This window comes from Pseudorca crassidens, chromosome 12, assembly GCF_039906515.1.
Source record: "Pseudorca crassidens isolate mPseCra1 chromosome 12, mPseCra1.hap1, whole genome shotgun sequence".
Lineage (NCBI taxonomy): Eukaryota > Metazoa > Chordata > Mammalia > Artiodactyla > Delphinidae > Pseudorca > Pseudorca crassidens.
In genome coordinates, this window is record NC_090307.1 from 61,802,019 (window position 1) to 61,819,727 (window position 17,709).

At 45.3% G+C, this 17,709-nt stretch overlaps 1 protein-coding gene and 1 pseudogene across 7 annotated transcripts in view; one reads left to right on the top strand and one right to left on the bottom strand.

Annotated features, from left to right (window-relative positions):
• The window catches only part of MTCL1 (microtubule crosslinking factor 1), a 123,215-nt gene that overhangs the window by 9,768 nt on the left and 95,738 nt on the right, over positions 1 to 17,709 (top strand). For all 7 annotated transcript variants that reach the window (XM_067699683.1, XM_067699690.1, XM_067699684.1 and 4 more), the window contains exons 2-3: positions 1,196 to 1,420; positions 2,510 to 2,668. In XM_067699683.1, the coding sequence (XP_067555784.1) occupies positions 1,196 to 1,420; positions 2,510 to 2,668 (384 nt within the window). The remainder of the gene's footprint in view (positions 1 to 1,195; positions 1,421 to 2,509; positions 2,669 to 17,709) is intronic.
• On the bottom strand, positions 12,476 to 12,767 carry LOC137204143 (small ribosomal subunit protein eS27-like; annotated as a pseudogene).

Consider the following 17,709-nt stretch of genomic DNA (forward strand, 5'->3'; position numbering starts at 1 on the left):
AAGAGCTGGGGAGGAAGGGGAGGCCATAACAGGTGAAAGGCCTCCAGCTGCCTGGACCCTGTGGAAGCAACAGGGTGGCAGGGAAGGAGGGGGTAGCATGCAGGTGCTGGGGAGGACCTGGAAGAACTTTCTCTGTGATGCGGAGCCCCCTGGAGGGCATGAGTAGGGGGAGGAGGTCTGAGTTACTTATGAAAAGGGTAGGTCTGGGTGGAGCCTGAGCTATAGAGGGGAAGCGGGGCACCCAGGTGACGGATGGGCTTACCTGTGTAAGTCTTACCTGTGGCTCTCTTTAGAGGGATAGAGGCGGGAGAGCCGCAGGTATTTGGACTTTGAACTGATAGCACTGCATTGGCTGTGGCCTGGCATGAGGCGGGGAGGGAGCCAGGAATAACTCCTGGGTTTCTCCTGTACCCGCGTGTCTTCATGTTGACACCAGAGTGGAGTGGAGATGGGAAATGCAGGGCAGACGAATGGGAAAGAAACAGCGCACGAGGTTTTATCTTTATTTTTTTTAACATCTTTATTGGAGTATAATTGCTTTAGAATGGTGTGTTAGTGTCTGCTGTATAACAAAGTGAATCAGGTATACACATACATATATCCCCATATCTCCTCCCTCTTGCGTCTCCCTCCCACCCTCCCTATCCCACCCCTCTAGGTGGTCACAAAGCACTGAGCTGATCTCCTGGTTTTATCTTTAGAATCATGAGTCAAGACAGAATTTTAGGGACATTTGCGGGTATGTTATAATTCCCAGACAATTCAGTTATGACCCCACTAAAGTCTGTGTTGTTTGCAGGCAGTGTCTGTCTTACTGCCTAGATTGTGTCTTAGAGACGCGGGTTTAGGTCAGCGTTTGGTTGGAATCTAAAGGTTTAATTATCTGCAGAGATGACTTCGTTTATGGTGATGATTATGTAAGGAAAGATTGGGAGCAGGATAAATGCTGAGAGCCTGCAGTGCATAATCCATGTTCGTTTTTGGCTTCTGGATCTATAAGATCTGAACAGACGTCTGGTGATAATTGTCTTGCATGAGAATTTCCAGAGTCCCTGTGTCGTATCACACAGTTGTGGCCAGAGGCCGACAGGTAACTGTGCAGAAGGTTCACAGTATTGCAAAGTAGGGGTGGATGGACGACTCCATCCTTTCTGATGGACCTGGCTTCTCAGTCTCCTCTGTCTGGCTTGTGTAGGATGAGTTGGATGAACTCCGTGCTGAAATGGAAGAGATGAGAGACAGTTACTTAGAGGAAGATGTTTACCAGCTGCAGGAGCTTCGGCGGGAACTGGACCGCGCCAATAAAAACTGCCGAATCCTGCAGTACCGCCTCAGGAAGGCTGAGCAGAAGAGCCTGAAGGTGGCAGAGACCGGGCAGGTGGATGGCGAGCTCATCCGAAGTCTGGAGCAGGACTTAAAGGTGAGTGAGCGGGGGCTTCCCTGGTGGCGCAGTGGTTGAGAGTCCGCCTGCCGATGCAGGGGACACGGGTTCGTGCCCCGGTCCAGGAAGATCCCATATGCTGCGGAGCGGCTGGGCCCGTGAGCCATGGCCGCTGAGCCTGAGCGTCCGGGAAAAAAAAGTTGGTCATAGCCACTTAAATTTTTTTTTTTTTTGGTTATTTAAGTTTCTAGGATGCAGAAAACCTGAAAGTACCATAACCCAAGTAAGACTTGTAGTGGTGATTTAACTGAAAGAGAAATAGGAACATAACTAATTGTCTGAAGTGTCTTTGAGAATCGTTGGTGGAAGTGGGAATGAGGTGAAGAAATCCCAGACTTTATTCCATTTGTCCTCTCCACCATGGCTTCTCTCCTGCCCCAATTATCAAATCATTTATCTAGAGATGAATTATGTATAATGTCCTCCTTATTAAACGAGTCCTTAGGAAATCTCATGTAGCCTTTCATTATAATAACAGAAAGAATCTTTGTAACTATCAGATTTATAAACCACTAACAAAATGTCATTCAGTGTGATAAAAAGGTGATTTATATTTCTCTCACAAAAATCTCCTTCCTTATTTCCTTTTATAAAGTAAAAATGTTTAACTGCCTTTAGCATTCAAATATTTTACCAGAGTAGACCATTTAAAACTTGACTACATGAAACATCTACTGCATATAGAATTACTTCATTTGTTTTTTTTAAGCAGGTAGGTTTTGTATTATTTTGGGGAACAGAAATGTTTATTTTTTTGATGATGATGGTGATGATTTTTAACTTGTCATTTAAAGCATGTGCTCCTGGGATATTGATATTCTAGAAGGAGCAGGGCCTTGCAAAGTGGCTTTTAATCCAGATGAATGTCATATTTTCCCTTAATGTGGATTTCATGTTTCAAACTAATACCTTCCTCCTTTAAAACTAGGCTTGTTAATATTGCCAGGGTCTTTGCTCTTTGGTGTAATATAATATTCCTTAATGATTCTGCCTCTGAAGTTGTTTGGAGGTACCCTTAACACACAGAAAGCTCCCCATCCTGATGACAGTCTCTGTGGGTTGATGCAGGTGGCCAAAGATGTGTCGGTCAGGTTGCACCATGAACTTGAAACTGTGGAGGAAAAGAGAGCTAAAGCTGAAGATGAGAATGAAACTCTCCGACAGCAGATGATTGAAGTGGAAATATCCAAACAGGCCCTCCAAAACGAGCTGGAGAGACTGAAGGAGGTAAATCAGACATGGACGGGGGTTTGCCCCTTGGGTTGAATTGTGAGGGACTTGGGACTCCAAGTGTCCTATTCTTTCTTACCATGGTCTAAGGCGGGTCGGCCAGCAACGGTTTGTATGGCCTGGGAACTAAGAATGGTTTTTGCATTTTTCATAGCATTGTTGGGGGGAAAAAAAACCGCACAGAAACCTAAAAAAGCAAAGATGATGATGTGACGAGGCTGTCTTGCTTGCAAAGCCTGAAATATTTGCTCTCTGGCCCTTTCCGGAAAAGGCTTGTTGAACCCTGCTCTAAAGCTATTTTTTATAATTTCCATTCCGATGAGCTGGCCGTTAATTCCCTTTATGGGTCCAAGCGAGGTATATTATTACTAGAATACAAAATAAGGTGGTAGCATTTTTCTCGAGAGCCTTCTCTTCCAGTGAGCTGGAAAATATGTTACGCTTGTTCAGTACCCTGTGTCAGCAGATGATGGGTGTGTGCTGCCTGTGTCTGTTATTCAGCCGATATGATTTATTTATTTATTTAACATCTTTATTGGAGTATAATTGCTTTACAATGTGTTAGTTTCTGCTTTATAACAAAGTAAATCAGCTATACATATACATATATCCCCATATCTCCTCCCTCTTGCATCTCCCTCCCACCCTCCCTATTCCACCCCTTTAGGTGGTCACAAAGCCCCAAGCTGATCTCCCTGTGCTATGAGGCTGCTGCCCACTAGCTATCTATTTTACGTTCGGTAGTGTATATATGTCCATGCCACTCTCTCGCTTTGTCACAGCTTACCCTTCCCCCTCCCCATATCCTCAAGTCCATTCTCTAGTAGGTCTGTGTCTTTATTCCCGTCTTACCCCTAGGTTCTTCATGACATTTTTTTTCTTAGATTCCATTTATGTGTTAGCATACGGTATTTGTTTTTCTCTTTTTGACTTACTTCACTCTGTATGACAGACTCTAGGTCCATCCATCTCACTACAAATAACTCAATTTCGTTTCTTTTTATGGCTGAGTAATATCCCATTGTATATATGTGCCACATCTTCTTTATCCATTCATCTGTCGATGGACACTTAGGTTGCTTCCATGTCCTGGCTATTGTAAATAGAGCTGCAGTGAACATTGTGGTACGTGACTCTTTGAATTATGGTTTTCTCAGGGTATATGCCCAGTAGTGGGATTGCTGGGTCATATGGTAGTTCTACTTTTAGTTTCTTAAGGAACCTCCATACTGTTCTCCATAGTGGCTGTATCAATTTACATTCCCACCAACAGTGCAAGAGGGTTCCCTTTTTTTTAAATAAATTTATGTATTTTACTTATTTATTTTTGACTGTGTTGGGTCTCTGTTGCTGTGCGCGGGTTTTCTCTAGTTGTGGTGAGTGGAGGCTACTCTTTGTTGCGGTGCATGGGCTTATCACTGCGGTGGCCTTTCTTGTTGTGGAGCATGGGCTCTAGGCACGCGGACCTCAGTAGTTGGAGCACGTGGGTTCGGCTGTTGTGGCTCGCGGGCTCTAGAGCACAGTATCAGTAGTTGTGGCACACAGACTCAGCCACTGTGTGGCATGTGGGATCTTCCCAGACCAGGGATCAAACCCCTGTCCCCTGCACTGGCAGGCGGACTTCTAACCACTGCGCCACCAGGGAAGCCCGAGGGTTCCCTTTTTTCCACACCCTCTCCAGCATTTATTGTTTCTAGATTTTTTGATGATGGCCATTCTGACCTGTGTGAGGTGATACCTCATTGTGGTTTTGATTTGCATTTCTCTAATGATCAGTGATGTTGAGCATCCTTACATGTGTTTGTTGGCAATCTGTGTATCTTCTTTGGAGAAATGTCTATTTAGGTCTTCTGCCCATTTTTGGATTGGGTTGTTTGTTTTTTTTGATACTGAGCTGCATGAACTGCTTATAAATTTTCGGGATTAATCCTTTGTCAGTTGCTTCATTTGCAAATATTTTCTCCCATTCTGAGGGTTGTCTTTTCGTCTTGTTTATGGTTTCCTTTGCTGTGCAAAAGCTTTTAAGTTTCATTAGGTCCCGTTTATTTATTTTTGTTTTTATTTCCATTTCTCTAGGAGGTGGGTCAAAAAGGATCTTGCTGTGATTTATGTCCTAGAGTGTTCTGCTTATGTTTTCTTCTGTTTTATAGTGTCTGGCCTTACATTTAGGTCTTTAATCCATTTTGAGTTTATTTTTGTACATGGTGTTAGGGAGTGTTCTAATTTCATTCTTTTACATGAAGCTGTCCAGTTTTCCCAGCACCACTTATTGAAGAGGCTGTCTTTTCTCCATTGTATATTCTTTCCCCCTTTATCAAAAATAAGGTGACCATATGTGCGTGGGTTTATCTCTGGGCTTTCTATTCTGTTCCATTGATCTTTATTTCTGTTTTTGTGCCAGTACCATACTGTCTGGATTACTGTAGCTTTGTAGTATAGTCTGAAGTCCGGGTGCCTGATTCCTCCAGCTCTGTGTTTCTTAAGATTGCTTTGGCTATTCGGGGTCTTTTGTGTTTCCATACTAATTGTGAAATTTTTTGTTCTAGTTCTGTGAAAATGCCATTGGTAGTTTGATAGGGATTGCATTGAATCTGCAGGTTGCTTTGGGTACTATAGTCATTTTCACAATGTTGATTCTTCCAATCCAAGAACATGGTATATCTCTCCATCTGTTTGTATTATCTTTAATTTCTTTCATCAGTGTCATAATTTTCTGCATACAGGTCTTTTGTCTCCTTAGGTAGGTTTATTCCTAGGTATTTTATTCTTTTTGTTGCAGTGGTAAAGGGGAGTGTTTCCTTAATTTCTCTTTCAGATTTTTCGTTGTTAGTGTATAGGAATGCAAGAGATTTCTGTGCATTAATTTTGTATCCTGCTATTCTACCAAATTCATTGATTACCTCTAATAGTTTTCTGGTAGCATCTTTAGGAATCTCTATGTATAGTATCATGTCATCTGCAAACAGTGACAGCTTTACTTCTTTTCCGATTTGGATTCTTTTTATTACTTTTTTCTTCTCTGATCGCTGTGGCTGAAACTTCCAAAACTATGTTGAATAATAGTGGTGAGAGTGGGCAACTTTGTCTTGTTCCTGATCTTAGTGGAAATGGTTTCAGTTTTTCACCATTGAGAACGATGTAGCCAATAAGATTTAAACACAGATTTCTTTTGAATTTTAAGGAGTGAATGTGTTCTAGCAAAGCAGTCTAGACAATGCGTATGTATTTTTTTTCATTTGCTACAGTAATGCAAATCCTGTTTTGTTGTTGACTTCCATTATAAGATTAAAGCTGAATGTTCTCTTGGAAAATATCCTGCCTATTGATGAAGTTAAAAGCTGTTGGTGAGGGCTTTAAGATGATGGCTAAAGCCAGTGTGTTACCTGCCAACAGCGTCACTTAGTACTTCATGGTTCCTTTGGATTTGTTTCCTGATTCAGCCAGTCCTCGGTCATCTGTCCATCTGCCCTACCACCCACACTTCGCTCAGGCCCTGACTGGGCCCTGGGGGAAGCGGATGTGAATATGGCAGCACAGGTGCTGCCCTCAAGCTGTTTACTGATCCGACACCTTATGGATTTGGGTAAATTCTGCGTATGTCGCCACTTCCGTGAAAGTGCTGCATGTTCTAGTTATTCGGCCCTCATCACTGTCCCCTTTGTGAATACTCTGTGGGCTCTGTCTGGGTCACTGGGGGTGCCTGTAGCAGTGCCTGCCCTCGGGGGAAATCGGGGACTCGCCGGGTGAGTGGGGGATGAAAATGAGAGCGTGGAGCCGTGCCTTCGCGGCGGAGGCGGGGGAACCTGGGCAGGTTTGTCCCGGGGTGGGGGGGGGGGACCCTCCTCTGGTTGTGATCTCACCTCTACACTTACGCGTTCTAATAACTTACTTCCCTCTTTCCGCTTTGGTCCGAGTTTGCCAGGAGGCAGGCCGTAATGGTTCCTTTTCTCAAAATTTCCAGTTTGAGCCTGACCTTAAGGGTACGGACAACAACTTTGAAGTATATTTTATAAATTTTATATGCGTGTTTGTTTTTGTATAAATAGGTAAATTATACACACATAAGTAAATACATGTGTTGAAAGCGAGCAGGGATTCTTTTGCAGACATTCAAATGGATTTGTGAAGGACCTGGCCTCTGGTCACGAAAAGCTCTTTGGGGTGAGAAATGATCACTGACATTGGAGGCCCAGGCTGGCTGTGAGGAAGGGGTGGGGTGCTGGCCCCTCCCTTTCTTTACAGCTTAAAATTACTCAGAAGGATGGCTCACTTGGGACACGATCATAGTATTTTATCTCCAGAGTCGCAGTCAGACTGGTGGGGCTGCATATTGACACCACACTTTCCAACGAAGCATGAAACAGAGTCTCAGGAGGGTCGGACGCTGGTGGACCGTTCTGGAAGCAGAGAAGGATGAATCAGCCACACAGGGTTCAGAGGTGGCGGAGGAGATGCTAATCAGAAAATTCGAGCTGGGGTCTCCGTGAATGGGCCCTTTGTAGCAAAGCCAGAACAAACTTTCTCGTGGGTCTCGCTCTAGAGGGAGGATAATGTTTTCTCTGTCCTGAGCCGTACTGGTTATTGTTCGCCTCTGAAGTTTGGTAAGTGGACGATGTGCCACATTCTGAGAAAGGCCAGGGTAGTTTGTGCGTGTGTCTCCACGACAGGCCTGGTTGCAGATGTGTCTGTGCCCCTCGGGGGACAGTCACACGGTGCATCTCTGTGCCCCTCTGCTCTGTCGCCGGGGCTTCTCTCTGCAGCTGCAGACTGTGCTTTCAGCCGCCTGGTGGCCTCCTCCAGGGTGGGTTTCTGGTCACCCTTCAAACTCAGACTGTCCAGGAACAGACTGGTCACCTTTGCCCCCACCTGTACCTTCTTTTGTCTTTCCCGGCCGTGTTAATGGTGCCACTGTCCTTGTAGTCACCCCGGCTTAAGCGATGGCAATTATCCTTACCCCTCCTCCTCCCCACCCTCAATTGCCGGCTGCTCTTTCATGGTCTTAGAAATTCTTTCTCACTGGTACATGCTACATGGGCGAACCTCGAAAATACACCGAGTGAAAGAAGCCAGACATGTTGTGTGAGTCCATTTATAGGAAATGTTCAGACAGGTAAATCCACAGACAGAAAGCAGCTTAGTGGTTTTCAGGGACTGGGGGAGGGAGAAAGGAGACTGGCTGGGGTTTCCTTTTGGGGTGATGACAGTGTTTTGGAACTGGATGGAGGTGATGGTTGCACAGCGTTGTGAATGTACGAAATGCCACTGGATTGTACACTTTAAAATGGTTCATTTTAACCTCTTAAACATTTTGATTTTATCCACGCTTTCACTCATCTCTCAAATGAGTATTTGAGGGCAGACAGTCTGTGGTCACCACATTAAAGGAAGCACTACTTCTAGTCATTCCGTTTTCTGTTTTACCTTCTGTATCCCCCAAATCCGACAGTGTTAATGCTTGGCTTAAACAAACAAACTTGCCTTGGGCCGGATTGTCTTAGCCCTTTAGCATGACACAGAGGTCCTTTCCTGCCTGGCCCATCCCTGTCTCCCAGCTGGGGTTCCCACCCCTTGGCAGGAAACCCTGCAGTGAATTAAAAGGCAGTTGAGAAGAATGAGAAGACACAGGCCCTCTGGTCCTCTTGAACTGGTAGAGGTGTGTCTTGGAAAAGTTGCTTTCTCCACAGATAGATGAGACGCTTAAAAGAAGGCTGATAGTATTAACGCCTCTGGAATCGTCCCTTCTGGTTAACAGCTTCCTTGCTGGCTGGCTTCCTGTGCTGTTCATGCCATGTCCATGCACCCAAACCCCCATATACCGCTTGTGCAAAGCTCAAAATTTTTTTGCCCTTTTTTTTGGGGTGTATATTTCTTCTAGTACTCTCTCTATGGTGGAATATCTCAAAAGGTTGAAAATAGTTCACCTTAGTTTAGTTCCAACTTCCTGAAGATTGCCCAAGTGCTTTCACTCAACTGTATTTCTTTCGTTCTACTGAAAGGTTTTTTGAGTACATGCTAGACTAACAAATAATAACTAGCCAAGTTAGTTGACACTTGCAAGGGACAGAGGCGTGTTTTAGATCACTCCTGGGAACTAGGGTTAGTGAATGGAACCACAGGAACCAACTAGCTGTCAGATAGCTCTTGGGGGACATCTTTCATCACCATTCAGGACATGATACTGATTCCCTGGGTTTGGTTGAGACTCCTTTTGTGCCAAGTAAATGATCAGATTTTTTAACTGTTTTTTGAGTGCTTGAGAGGAATTGTATATGCTCCAGTTTTTGGGTGAAGATGTTGAATCCATTAGATTGAAGACTTTAAAACTTGAACTATAACTCGCAGCAGGAAGGACATTTTATACCATCACTGAATAAACAAATGGTGGAAAGGTTTCACTAAAATGCTTATTTTTTTGCCGTATAGGATGCGTTCTGATATTTTCAGTTCTATTTTATTTTGATGGTTGTAAGTTTAATCCATTACTAGATTGCCACAATTTGGAAAAAAGAAAAAGTATCAGATCATTTGTTAATTGTGTTGTTCAGATTTTTATATCCTTTATAGTTTTGTTTTGTCTGCTAAATACATCTCTTTAAGATGAAGATGTGTTAAAATCACCCATTAGAGTTCTACATTTAAATTTTCTTTTTGTAATCTGTCACTTTGCTTTTTAGATTTTCAATATGAATGCATAAAGATTTAGAACTTTTTTGTGTGATGAGTTGTTGCCTTTATCATTTGATAATGACCTCTTTATTCTGATATCTTGCTTTTTGCTGTAAGTTCTATTTTTTCTACACCATTATGTTTTAGGTGTATTTCTCCTGAATGAACTATAGCTACCTTTTTAAAAAAAAAATGGAATCTGGGAATCTTTTTTTTAAACTTGTGAATTTAATCCAGTTACATTTATTGTGGTTATTAATGTGTTTGAATTTATTTCTGTCATTGTATTTTATGCTCTATATTCCACGCCTTTTCTTTTTTTAACATCTTTATTGGAGTATAATTTCTTTACAATGATGTGTTAGTTCCTGCTTTATAACAAAGTGAACCAGCTATACATATATCCCCGTATCTCCTCCCTCTTGCGTCTCTATCCCACCCTCCATGCCTTTTCTTTGTTTTTTCTATTTATTTTTTTTAAGATTTTTTGATGACCATTTTTAAAGCCTTTACTGAATATGTTACAATATTGCTTCAGTTTCGTGTTTTGTTTTTTTGGCCACAAGTCATGTGGGATCTTAGCTCCCCAGCCAGGGATCAAACCCACACATGGTCCCCTGCATAGGACCACTAGACTGCCAGGCAAATCCCTCTATTTTTTAATGTTGATTTCTGAGTTTTTGTTTTTTTTGTTGTTTTGTTTTGTTTTGTTTGCGGTATGCGGGCCTCTTCCGTTGTGGAGCACAGGCTCCGGACGCACAGGCTCAGTGGCCATGGCTCACGGGCCCAGCCGCTCCGCGGCATGTGGGATCTTCCCGAACCGGGGCACGAACCCGTGTCCCCTGCATCGGCAGGTGGACTCTCAACCACTGCGCGACCAGGGAAGACCCCTCTCTTGAGTTTTTAATTCCTGTGTTCTCTCTCTTGGTTAGGAAGTTATACATTCTATTACTATTATTTTAATGATCACTCTTACGTTTTTAACATGCATGTTTCTCAATGTCTAAAACTAATCACTATCTATATTCTTTTCCTGAATAATACAAGCATCTTAGAAAGCTTCAACTCCAACTCCTTTCATACTATTGTTACCCAGTATTTCAGTTTCATCTTTTAAAAATCATCTCCCCACCTAAGCTGACTGATTTCATAGCTGATTCTTATTTAGATTCATTTGCACATTTTCCAGTCTGTTATCATTGCTTCTTGAGTGTTGCTCCTTCCTTCTGAGTTCAGTTTCCTTCTTGCTGATCTATTAATAGATCTTTTAGTGGTTTATTTTAGTAAATGATATTGTCTAAAATACTTTTCATACTCAGTCTTGAAAGATATTTAGTTGGGCATAGAATTCTAACACTTTGAAGATAGTATTTTTATTATCTTTTGGCCCTATGTTGCTTATCAAGAGGTCTGCTGTTAGATAATTCTCATTTTTGTAGATAATCTGTCTTTACTTCCTGGTTATTTTTAAGCTTTTCTCTGCGTGTTTGGTATTCTGTAGTTTGAATCAAATGTATCTAGATTTATTTTTATTTTACTCAACACTCATTGCCAATCTGAGTTTTTGTCTTTCATAAACTCTGAAAAATTCTCACTCTTTGAATAGTCTTCTGTAGTGAAACTATCTCTTTGAATCATGTTTCTTCCCCATCCTCTGTATTTCTTCTAGAATTCCTGTTAGTCTTATGTGGGCCTTATGTTGGCCATTCTTATTCCATCTGCCATCTCACTTACCTGGTTTTTTTTTTTTAAGATATTTTTATCTCTCTGTGCTACATTCTGGATAATTTCTTGTCCAAGTTACTAATTCCCTTCTTTACAGTTTTATTCATCCACTAACTTTTCATTTCTAGAAGTTTTCAAAAGTTGCTTGTTCTATTTTCATAGTTTCTTCTTTCTTCATCATCTCATAGTTCTTGCTTTACATCTTTAAACATTTTAAAGTCAGTCTTTTTCAGTTCTGTTGAGTTCTTGGTGTTACTAAGCCTTCAGTTTGTCTGATCTGGTGACTCTTACAGTGGATTTTATTACAAGTCCTTCTTAGTAGGAATTCCATGAAGTTTGTCGAAATGTCCTCCTAGGGAGCTTTTGTGTTGGTCTTTTCTGGAGGCCTTGGTGGTATCATTGGTCCAAATACAGTCCTTAATTTTTGGCTTGTGGAGTTGTGTACCAAATGGGTGTCAGTTGGACATTGAACTTGTATAGGCCTAGGGTATTTTCATATTTCAAAGGAGATTTTTTTCCACCACCCAGTGTCCTGAGCAGAAGCTTACTGTCCCCTCCTCGAGTGATTTTTAGTTTACTTTCAGTGGGGGTGCATCTCTGCAATGGGTTGCCTTGGTGCATTGATCGAAGCCTCTTCTTACACCCCTGGCCTATTTCTGGTAACTCCCACCATCCCCTCCTGCCCCCCTTAACACATACCCTTGTGCTCGTGGTTTCCAATCCCTTAGGCACTGCGGACACTAGGGAATTTTCCTTCTTTGTGTGTGTGAGTTCAGCTGTGTATAAATTTTTGCTCGTTACATTTTCTCTAACATTCCTAGCTGTTTACTGGGGGTGGGCCTCACGATAGCTCCCTGTGCCGCGTTGCCAAAACAGGATGTGACCGTTCTTGGGCCCCAGAGTAACCCTATGTGTACTGTCTCCTGACCCAGCACTTCATCCCTGCCTCCTTCTGTGGCTCCCCGACCCCCCATGACCTCAGAGCCTTTCCTTTTCATGGCTTCTCCACGTTGTGCCTCCTCCTCACTGTCTTCTCTTGGGGTGGCTGCTGTGGCCTGGATGTCTGTGTTGCCTCCAGGTTCATGTTAAATCCTAATCCCCAATTAGATGCTATGAGGAGGTGGAGCCTGTGGGAGGTGATTAGGTCATGAGGGCGGAGCCTCTCCCACTTCACAAGAATTAGTGTCCCCCTAAGAAGGGACCCCATACAAGCACCGTCATTCCATCCATCACGTGAGGACACACTGGGACCTGGCCGTCTATGAACCAGGAAGCGGGTCCTCACCAGACAAGGAATCTGCCAGCATCTTGATCTTCGATTTCTCAGGCTCCAGGACTGTGGGAAATCATGTCTGTTCTTTTTTTTTTTTTTTAATCCAAAATGTGTTTATTGGGATGGTTTCCCATTCATCTTGATTCCAGGGGCTTTTAGTGCTGCTTCCGTCTGAAAGCATCCTTCTGTAAGCCTTGCTTTTCCTCCTGTGGGCTGGCAGAGGACGGTAGAGCAGCCAACACACAAAACTACTGTTTGTGCCTGGCTAAAGACGGTGGTCATTGTATAGCATCCTGGGCATTTCACATCCATGAAATAGGAATTGGGGCTCTGCACCAGCCGCTTCTTCTTGTGTTTCCTCTTCTCTTCTGGAGAGGGATGAAGGAGATCCTTTGCGAGAGGCGTGTTCTCGTGGGGAGGTCATCACCGTCGGAAAAGGTGAGGTCTGTTCTTTAAGCCCCCCAGTCTCTGGTATTTTGTCAGAGCAACCTGAGTGGATTAAGACAGTCTTTCTACTTTTTTCTCACCCAGTGGGTGAGGACATTTTTCTGTGTGTCATTATATTCAAGCTCTCAGGTGTCCATAATGTCTGGAAACAAAGGTGTGCAAACATAGTAAAGGGTTTTATTGCTGTCATGCTACACTTTAATAGCACTGTCTGTGATTTCAGAGTTTATGGTCCCCCTTGTAAGAAAAAGATGTGTGTGGGTCAGTTGGTGTGAAGCATGTATGGGCAGAGTCCTCATGCCTGGGCGCCTCCCGGGCCCTGACTAGGTTGTCATCGGCCGCCGCGGAGTCGCTCAGGCCTCGGCCCTGGCCGAGGCCCTGACTAGTGGACAGAAGGACGGGCAGGCCAGGTGGATGAGGCAGCCGTCCTATGTGGGAGCCTGGCGGGCTCTGTGGGCGCCTCAGGGAACACGCAGCACCTGCTCTATTTTGCTGACCTGAGTTTGGAGGGAGGGTGGCAAGCTAGAGAGCAGGATGGGGAGAGCAATCCGGTGTCCTGAGTGGTCTCAGTTATGTGCCTGCTAACTTAATAACGAGGTGACATGGGATGGAGTGGAAGCAGGAAGAACTGGAGGTGTCTGGTTAAGTCCTTTTCCCAAACGCTGAAACATGAGTCTGGGGTGTGTGTGTGCGTGTGCGTGCAGCGTCAACACAGGGATCTGGAGGGAAACGGCCTTTGTGTGTCCTGCCCACACCCCGAGGGCAGGGGTACGATTGGACTAGAGCCCCATCAACCAAGGGAATGACCCCCAAGGCCGGGCGATGCAGAGCTCAGGGGCCTGGAGGGTGAGGAACAGGGCAGGAAGCACAGGAGGCCTTGGCAGGGACAGCTTTAAATGCTTCAGCCATGGGGCTTCCCTGGTGGCGCAGTGGTGAAGAATCCAACTGCCAGTGCAGGGGACACGGGTTCGAGCCCTGGTCCGGGAAGATCCCACATGCCGTGGAGCAGCTAAGCCTGTGCACCACAACTACTGAGCCCGCGAGCCACAACTACTGAGCCCACGTGCCTACAGCCCGTGCTCTGCAACAGGAGAAGCCACCACAAGAAGCCCACGCACTGCAACGAAGAGTAACCCCCGCTCACCACAACTAGACAAAGCCCGCGTGCAGCTACAAAGACCCAACACAGCCAAAAAAACTTAAAAATAAAATGTTTTAGCTGTAAATGGCACAGTCTTGCTGTCTGGGAAGAAAGGGTGTGTGTGCAGTTAAACAACCATAAATAGCACTAATGGCTGATTCACTGTTGTTGGAAGGGATGGGCCTGTCGAGGCCTGTGCTGGTGCCCAGAACCCGGCCCTGGAGCCATATCTTGGGGAAATCAAGGTGGAATCATATCAAGGTTTTCAACGAGGCTAGTGAAGGCCGGGCGGCCCCCTCACCGCGGGTCCTGGCCAGGCTGGGACTTACGCACGCCTCTGACCCAGCAACCGTCCCCTCTCCTCTGTCCTCCAGACCTTGGCTCAAGCCCCACCTCCTCCTTTGCTGTGAACTTGGAAGGAGGAGGCTGGTGGGCAGGTGGGCACTGGAGGGGTGGACGGGAGCTCTGTGCAGCCGCCTGGACGGGGGGCCACTGGGGAAGCTGCCGGAGGAGGAGTGGGTCCAGGAGGAAGGGCATCCGCTGCTTGCTCTGACCCACTAATGCTGCTCTATAAAATTTCTACTTTGGAAGTGTTCATTAAGCTGCTGCTTTCATCTCTACTGAGAAAATTCTAGGAAGAAGGAGGGCAGAGTGAGAGTGAGCACAGAGTGAGCACAGGCCCTCTCAGCCCACCTCACCCCTGCTCCCCCCGGACTGTACCTGGAGTCCCACCTCTACTTAGTGACATGCAGCCCATCCTTTAAGATTCTCCCAGAAATGACACCTCCTTCTTGAAGCCTTCCCCAGCACTCTTTTTCTGAACTCTTTCATGAGGCCCTTGCAGATTCTCATGCAGTTGTAAGAAATAATACAGAAAGGTCCCATGTACCCTTTACCCTGTTTCCCCCAAGTTTTTGTTTGTTTTGGTTTTTCGGCCGCACTGCAGGGCATGCAGGATCTTAGTTCCCTAACCAGGGATTGAACCTATGCCCCCTTTGCGTGATCGAACTCATGCGAAGCGCAGAGTCTTAACCACTGGACCGCCAAGGAAGTCCCTTCCCCAAGTTTTATTAGGTAACGTAAAACTCTGGTATGATCTCACAACTAGGATATCACATTGGTTCAGTCAAGCTACAGAACGGTCCCATCACCACAGGAATCCCTCACGTTGATCTTTTATGGCCGCACCCGCTTCCCTCCTGTCCTAGCTCCCATCCTGCACCCCTGGCACCCACTGCTGTGGTCTCTGTTTCTATACTTGTGTCATTTCAAGAATATGACAAGTGGAGTCACGCTGTGTAACCTTTGGGGACTGGCTTTTTCACTCAGCAGCATTCTCTGGAGATTTGCCCAGGTTGTGGACACATCTGTGGTCTGTGCTTTTTTTTTTTTAAATTAAACTTTTTAAAAATTTATTTTTCACTGCGTCGGGTCTTTATTGCTGTGTGCGGGCTTTAGTTGTGGTGAGCAGGGTCTAGTCTTCATTGCGGTGCATGGGCTTCTCACTGCGGTGGCTTCTTTTGTTGTGGCGCACAGGCTCTAGGTGTGCAGGCTCAGCAGTTGTGGCGCACGGGCTTAGTTGCTCCGCAGCATGTGGAATCCTCCCAGACCAGGGCTCAAACCCGTGTCCCCTGCATTGGCAGGCAGATTCTTAACCACTGTGCCACCAGGGAAGTCCCCTTTTTTAAAAAAAATTATTTTTGGTTGCATTGGGTTTTCGTTGCCTCGTGTGGGCTTTCTCTAGTTGCGACAAGCGAGGGCTACTCTTTGTTGCGGTGCGGGGGCTTCTCATTGTGGTGGCTTCTCTTGTTGCGGAGCACAGACCCTAGGCGTGGGGGCTTCAGTAGTTGCAGCATACGGGCTCAGTAGTTGTGGCTCGCAGGCTCGGTAGTTGTGGCACACAGGCTTAGTTGCTCCGTGGCATGTGGGATCTTCCCGGACCAGGGCTTAAACCTGTGTCCCCTGCGTTGGCAGGCGGATTCTTAAGCACTGCTCTACCAGGGAAGTCCAGCGCCTTTTTATAGCTGAGGAGTGGTCCACGGTGACCATGCACCACAGGGGGCTTAACCAGTCTGGTTGAAGGACATCTGGGTTGTTTCCAGGTTAGGGCTGTTATGAATAAAGTTGCCGTGAACGTCTGTGTGCAGGTTTTTGTGGGAACATCAGCCTTCATTTCTCTGGGATAAATGCTCAGTTCCTGGGTCACATGGTAGTTGCATTTTTTTTTTTTTTTAAAGAAAGTGCCCAACTGTTTTCTAGAGTGGCTGCAGCAGTTAATGTTCTCACCAGGCATGCGCAAGTGCTCCATCGCTCTGCGTCCTCACTGGCATTTGCTGTTGTCACTTCATTTTGGCCATTCTGATAGGTGATATCTCTTTGTGGTTTTAATGTGCGTCTCCCTAATGGCTAATGATGTTGGATAACTTTTCAGGCCATATTTGCCATCTGTATGTCCTCTTTGGCTCTTCATGTCTTTTGCCCATTTTCTAATTAGATTGCTTATTTTACTGTTGTGTGGTTTTTTTTAAAACTGCTGAGTTTGGGGAGTTCTTCTAGATACTTGGTCAGATAAATGGTTTACAAGTATTTTCTACCGCTCTGCAGTTTGTCTTCCATCCTTTCAGCAGGGTCTTCCCCAGGGCAAATGTTTAATTTTGATGAAGTTCAATTTATAAATATTTCCTTTTATGGTATCAATTCTCAGAGCTCTGCCTAGACCTAGATTCTAAATATTTTCTCCTGTGTTGTTTTGGGGGTGGGGTTAAGTTTTACGTTTTACATTTCAATCCATGGTGTCCGTTTTGAGTTCATTTTTGTATAAGGTGTGAGACTCAGGTCAAGGTTCATTTTTTGCCTATGGGCCTCCAGTTCTGGCACCATTTCTTGAAAAGGCTGTCTTTGCTCCATCGAGTACCTTTGTCAGAAATCAGGGGACGTATGTGTGTAGGTCTGTTTCTGGGTGCAGTTCTGCTCTGTTGATCTCTGCCCACACAGCTTCGATTACTCAGCTGTATAAATCTCGAAAGTGCTTCCTTGGTAGGTGTCTACTCCAGCCTGCAGTTTGAGGGTCTCACGGGATCCCTCAGTGGCATTTCGGATCTCCCATCTCTGACTTATCGGGTATATACGTGTGTCTGCACGTCCTTGCCCTTGTCAAGCACTCAGTAAATATTTGTTGAATGAGTGAAGGTTTTGTCATCTTTATCTTGAGAAAGAGCTATAACATTATCTTAAAATCTCTTGGCGGGGAATTTCTGACTCTGTAAGTGATCGCCTCAGGACAGTTCATACAGACCTGAGATTCCAGGTGAGGTCAAGTATGAATATTTTGATGACGACTGAGGGCCATCAGATCGCCCTGTTTTGTTAGCTCTGAGGTTCAGGGGGTCCCTCGCTGGGGTCGTGCCACACCCGGTTGTCCCTGTGCGCGGGCAGCCTCCTCTCTGCCTGTTTCCTGTATCACTGTGGGCGCCCAGGCGGCCTTTCAGGCAGAAGCAGCGATGCTGTGTGAGCGGCCATCAGCTTCAGGCCACACTCACTCCCCCCAGAGATGTAAGACCCAGCCCTTCCTCTGCCCTCAGCATGGTCTGTCCTGGCACGTGGGAATCTTTCATACTGTGGAGGGCGGCTGTCAGCCTGTCATCTGCTGTTAAAATAAGGAGCTTGTGAATTTCAGTGACACAGACACCGTTCATGTGGCTTTTCTTAAAAAATAATTAAACTGTAGCCAGAGGGACTTCCCTGGCTGTCCAGTGGGTAAGACTGCGCTTCCACTGCAGGGGGCAC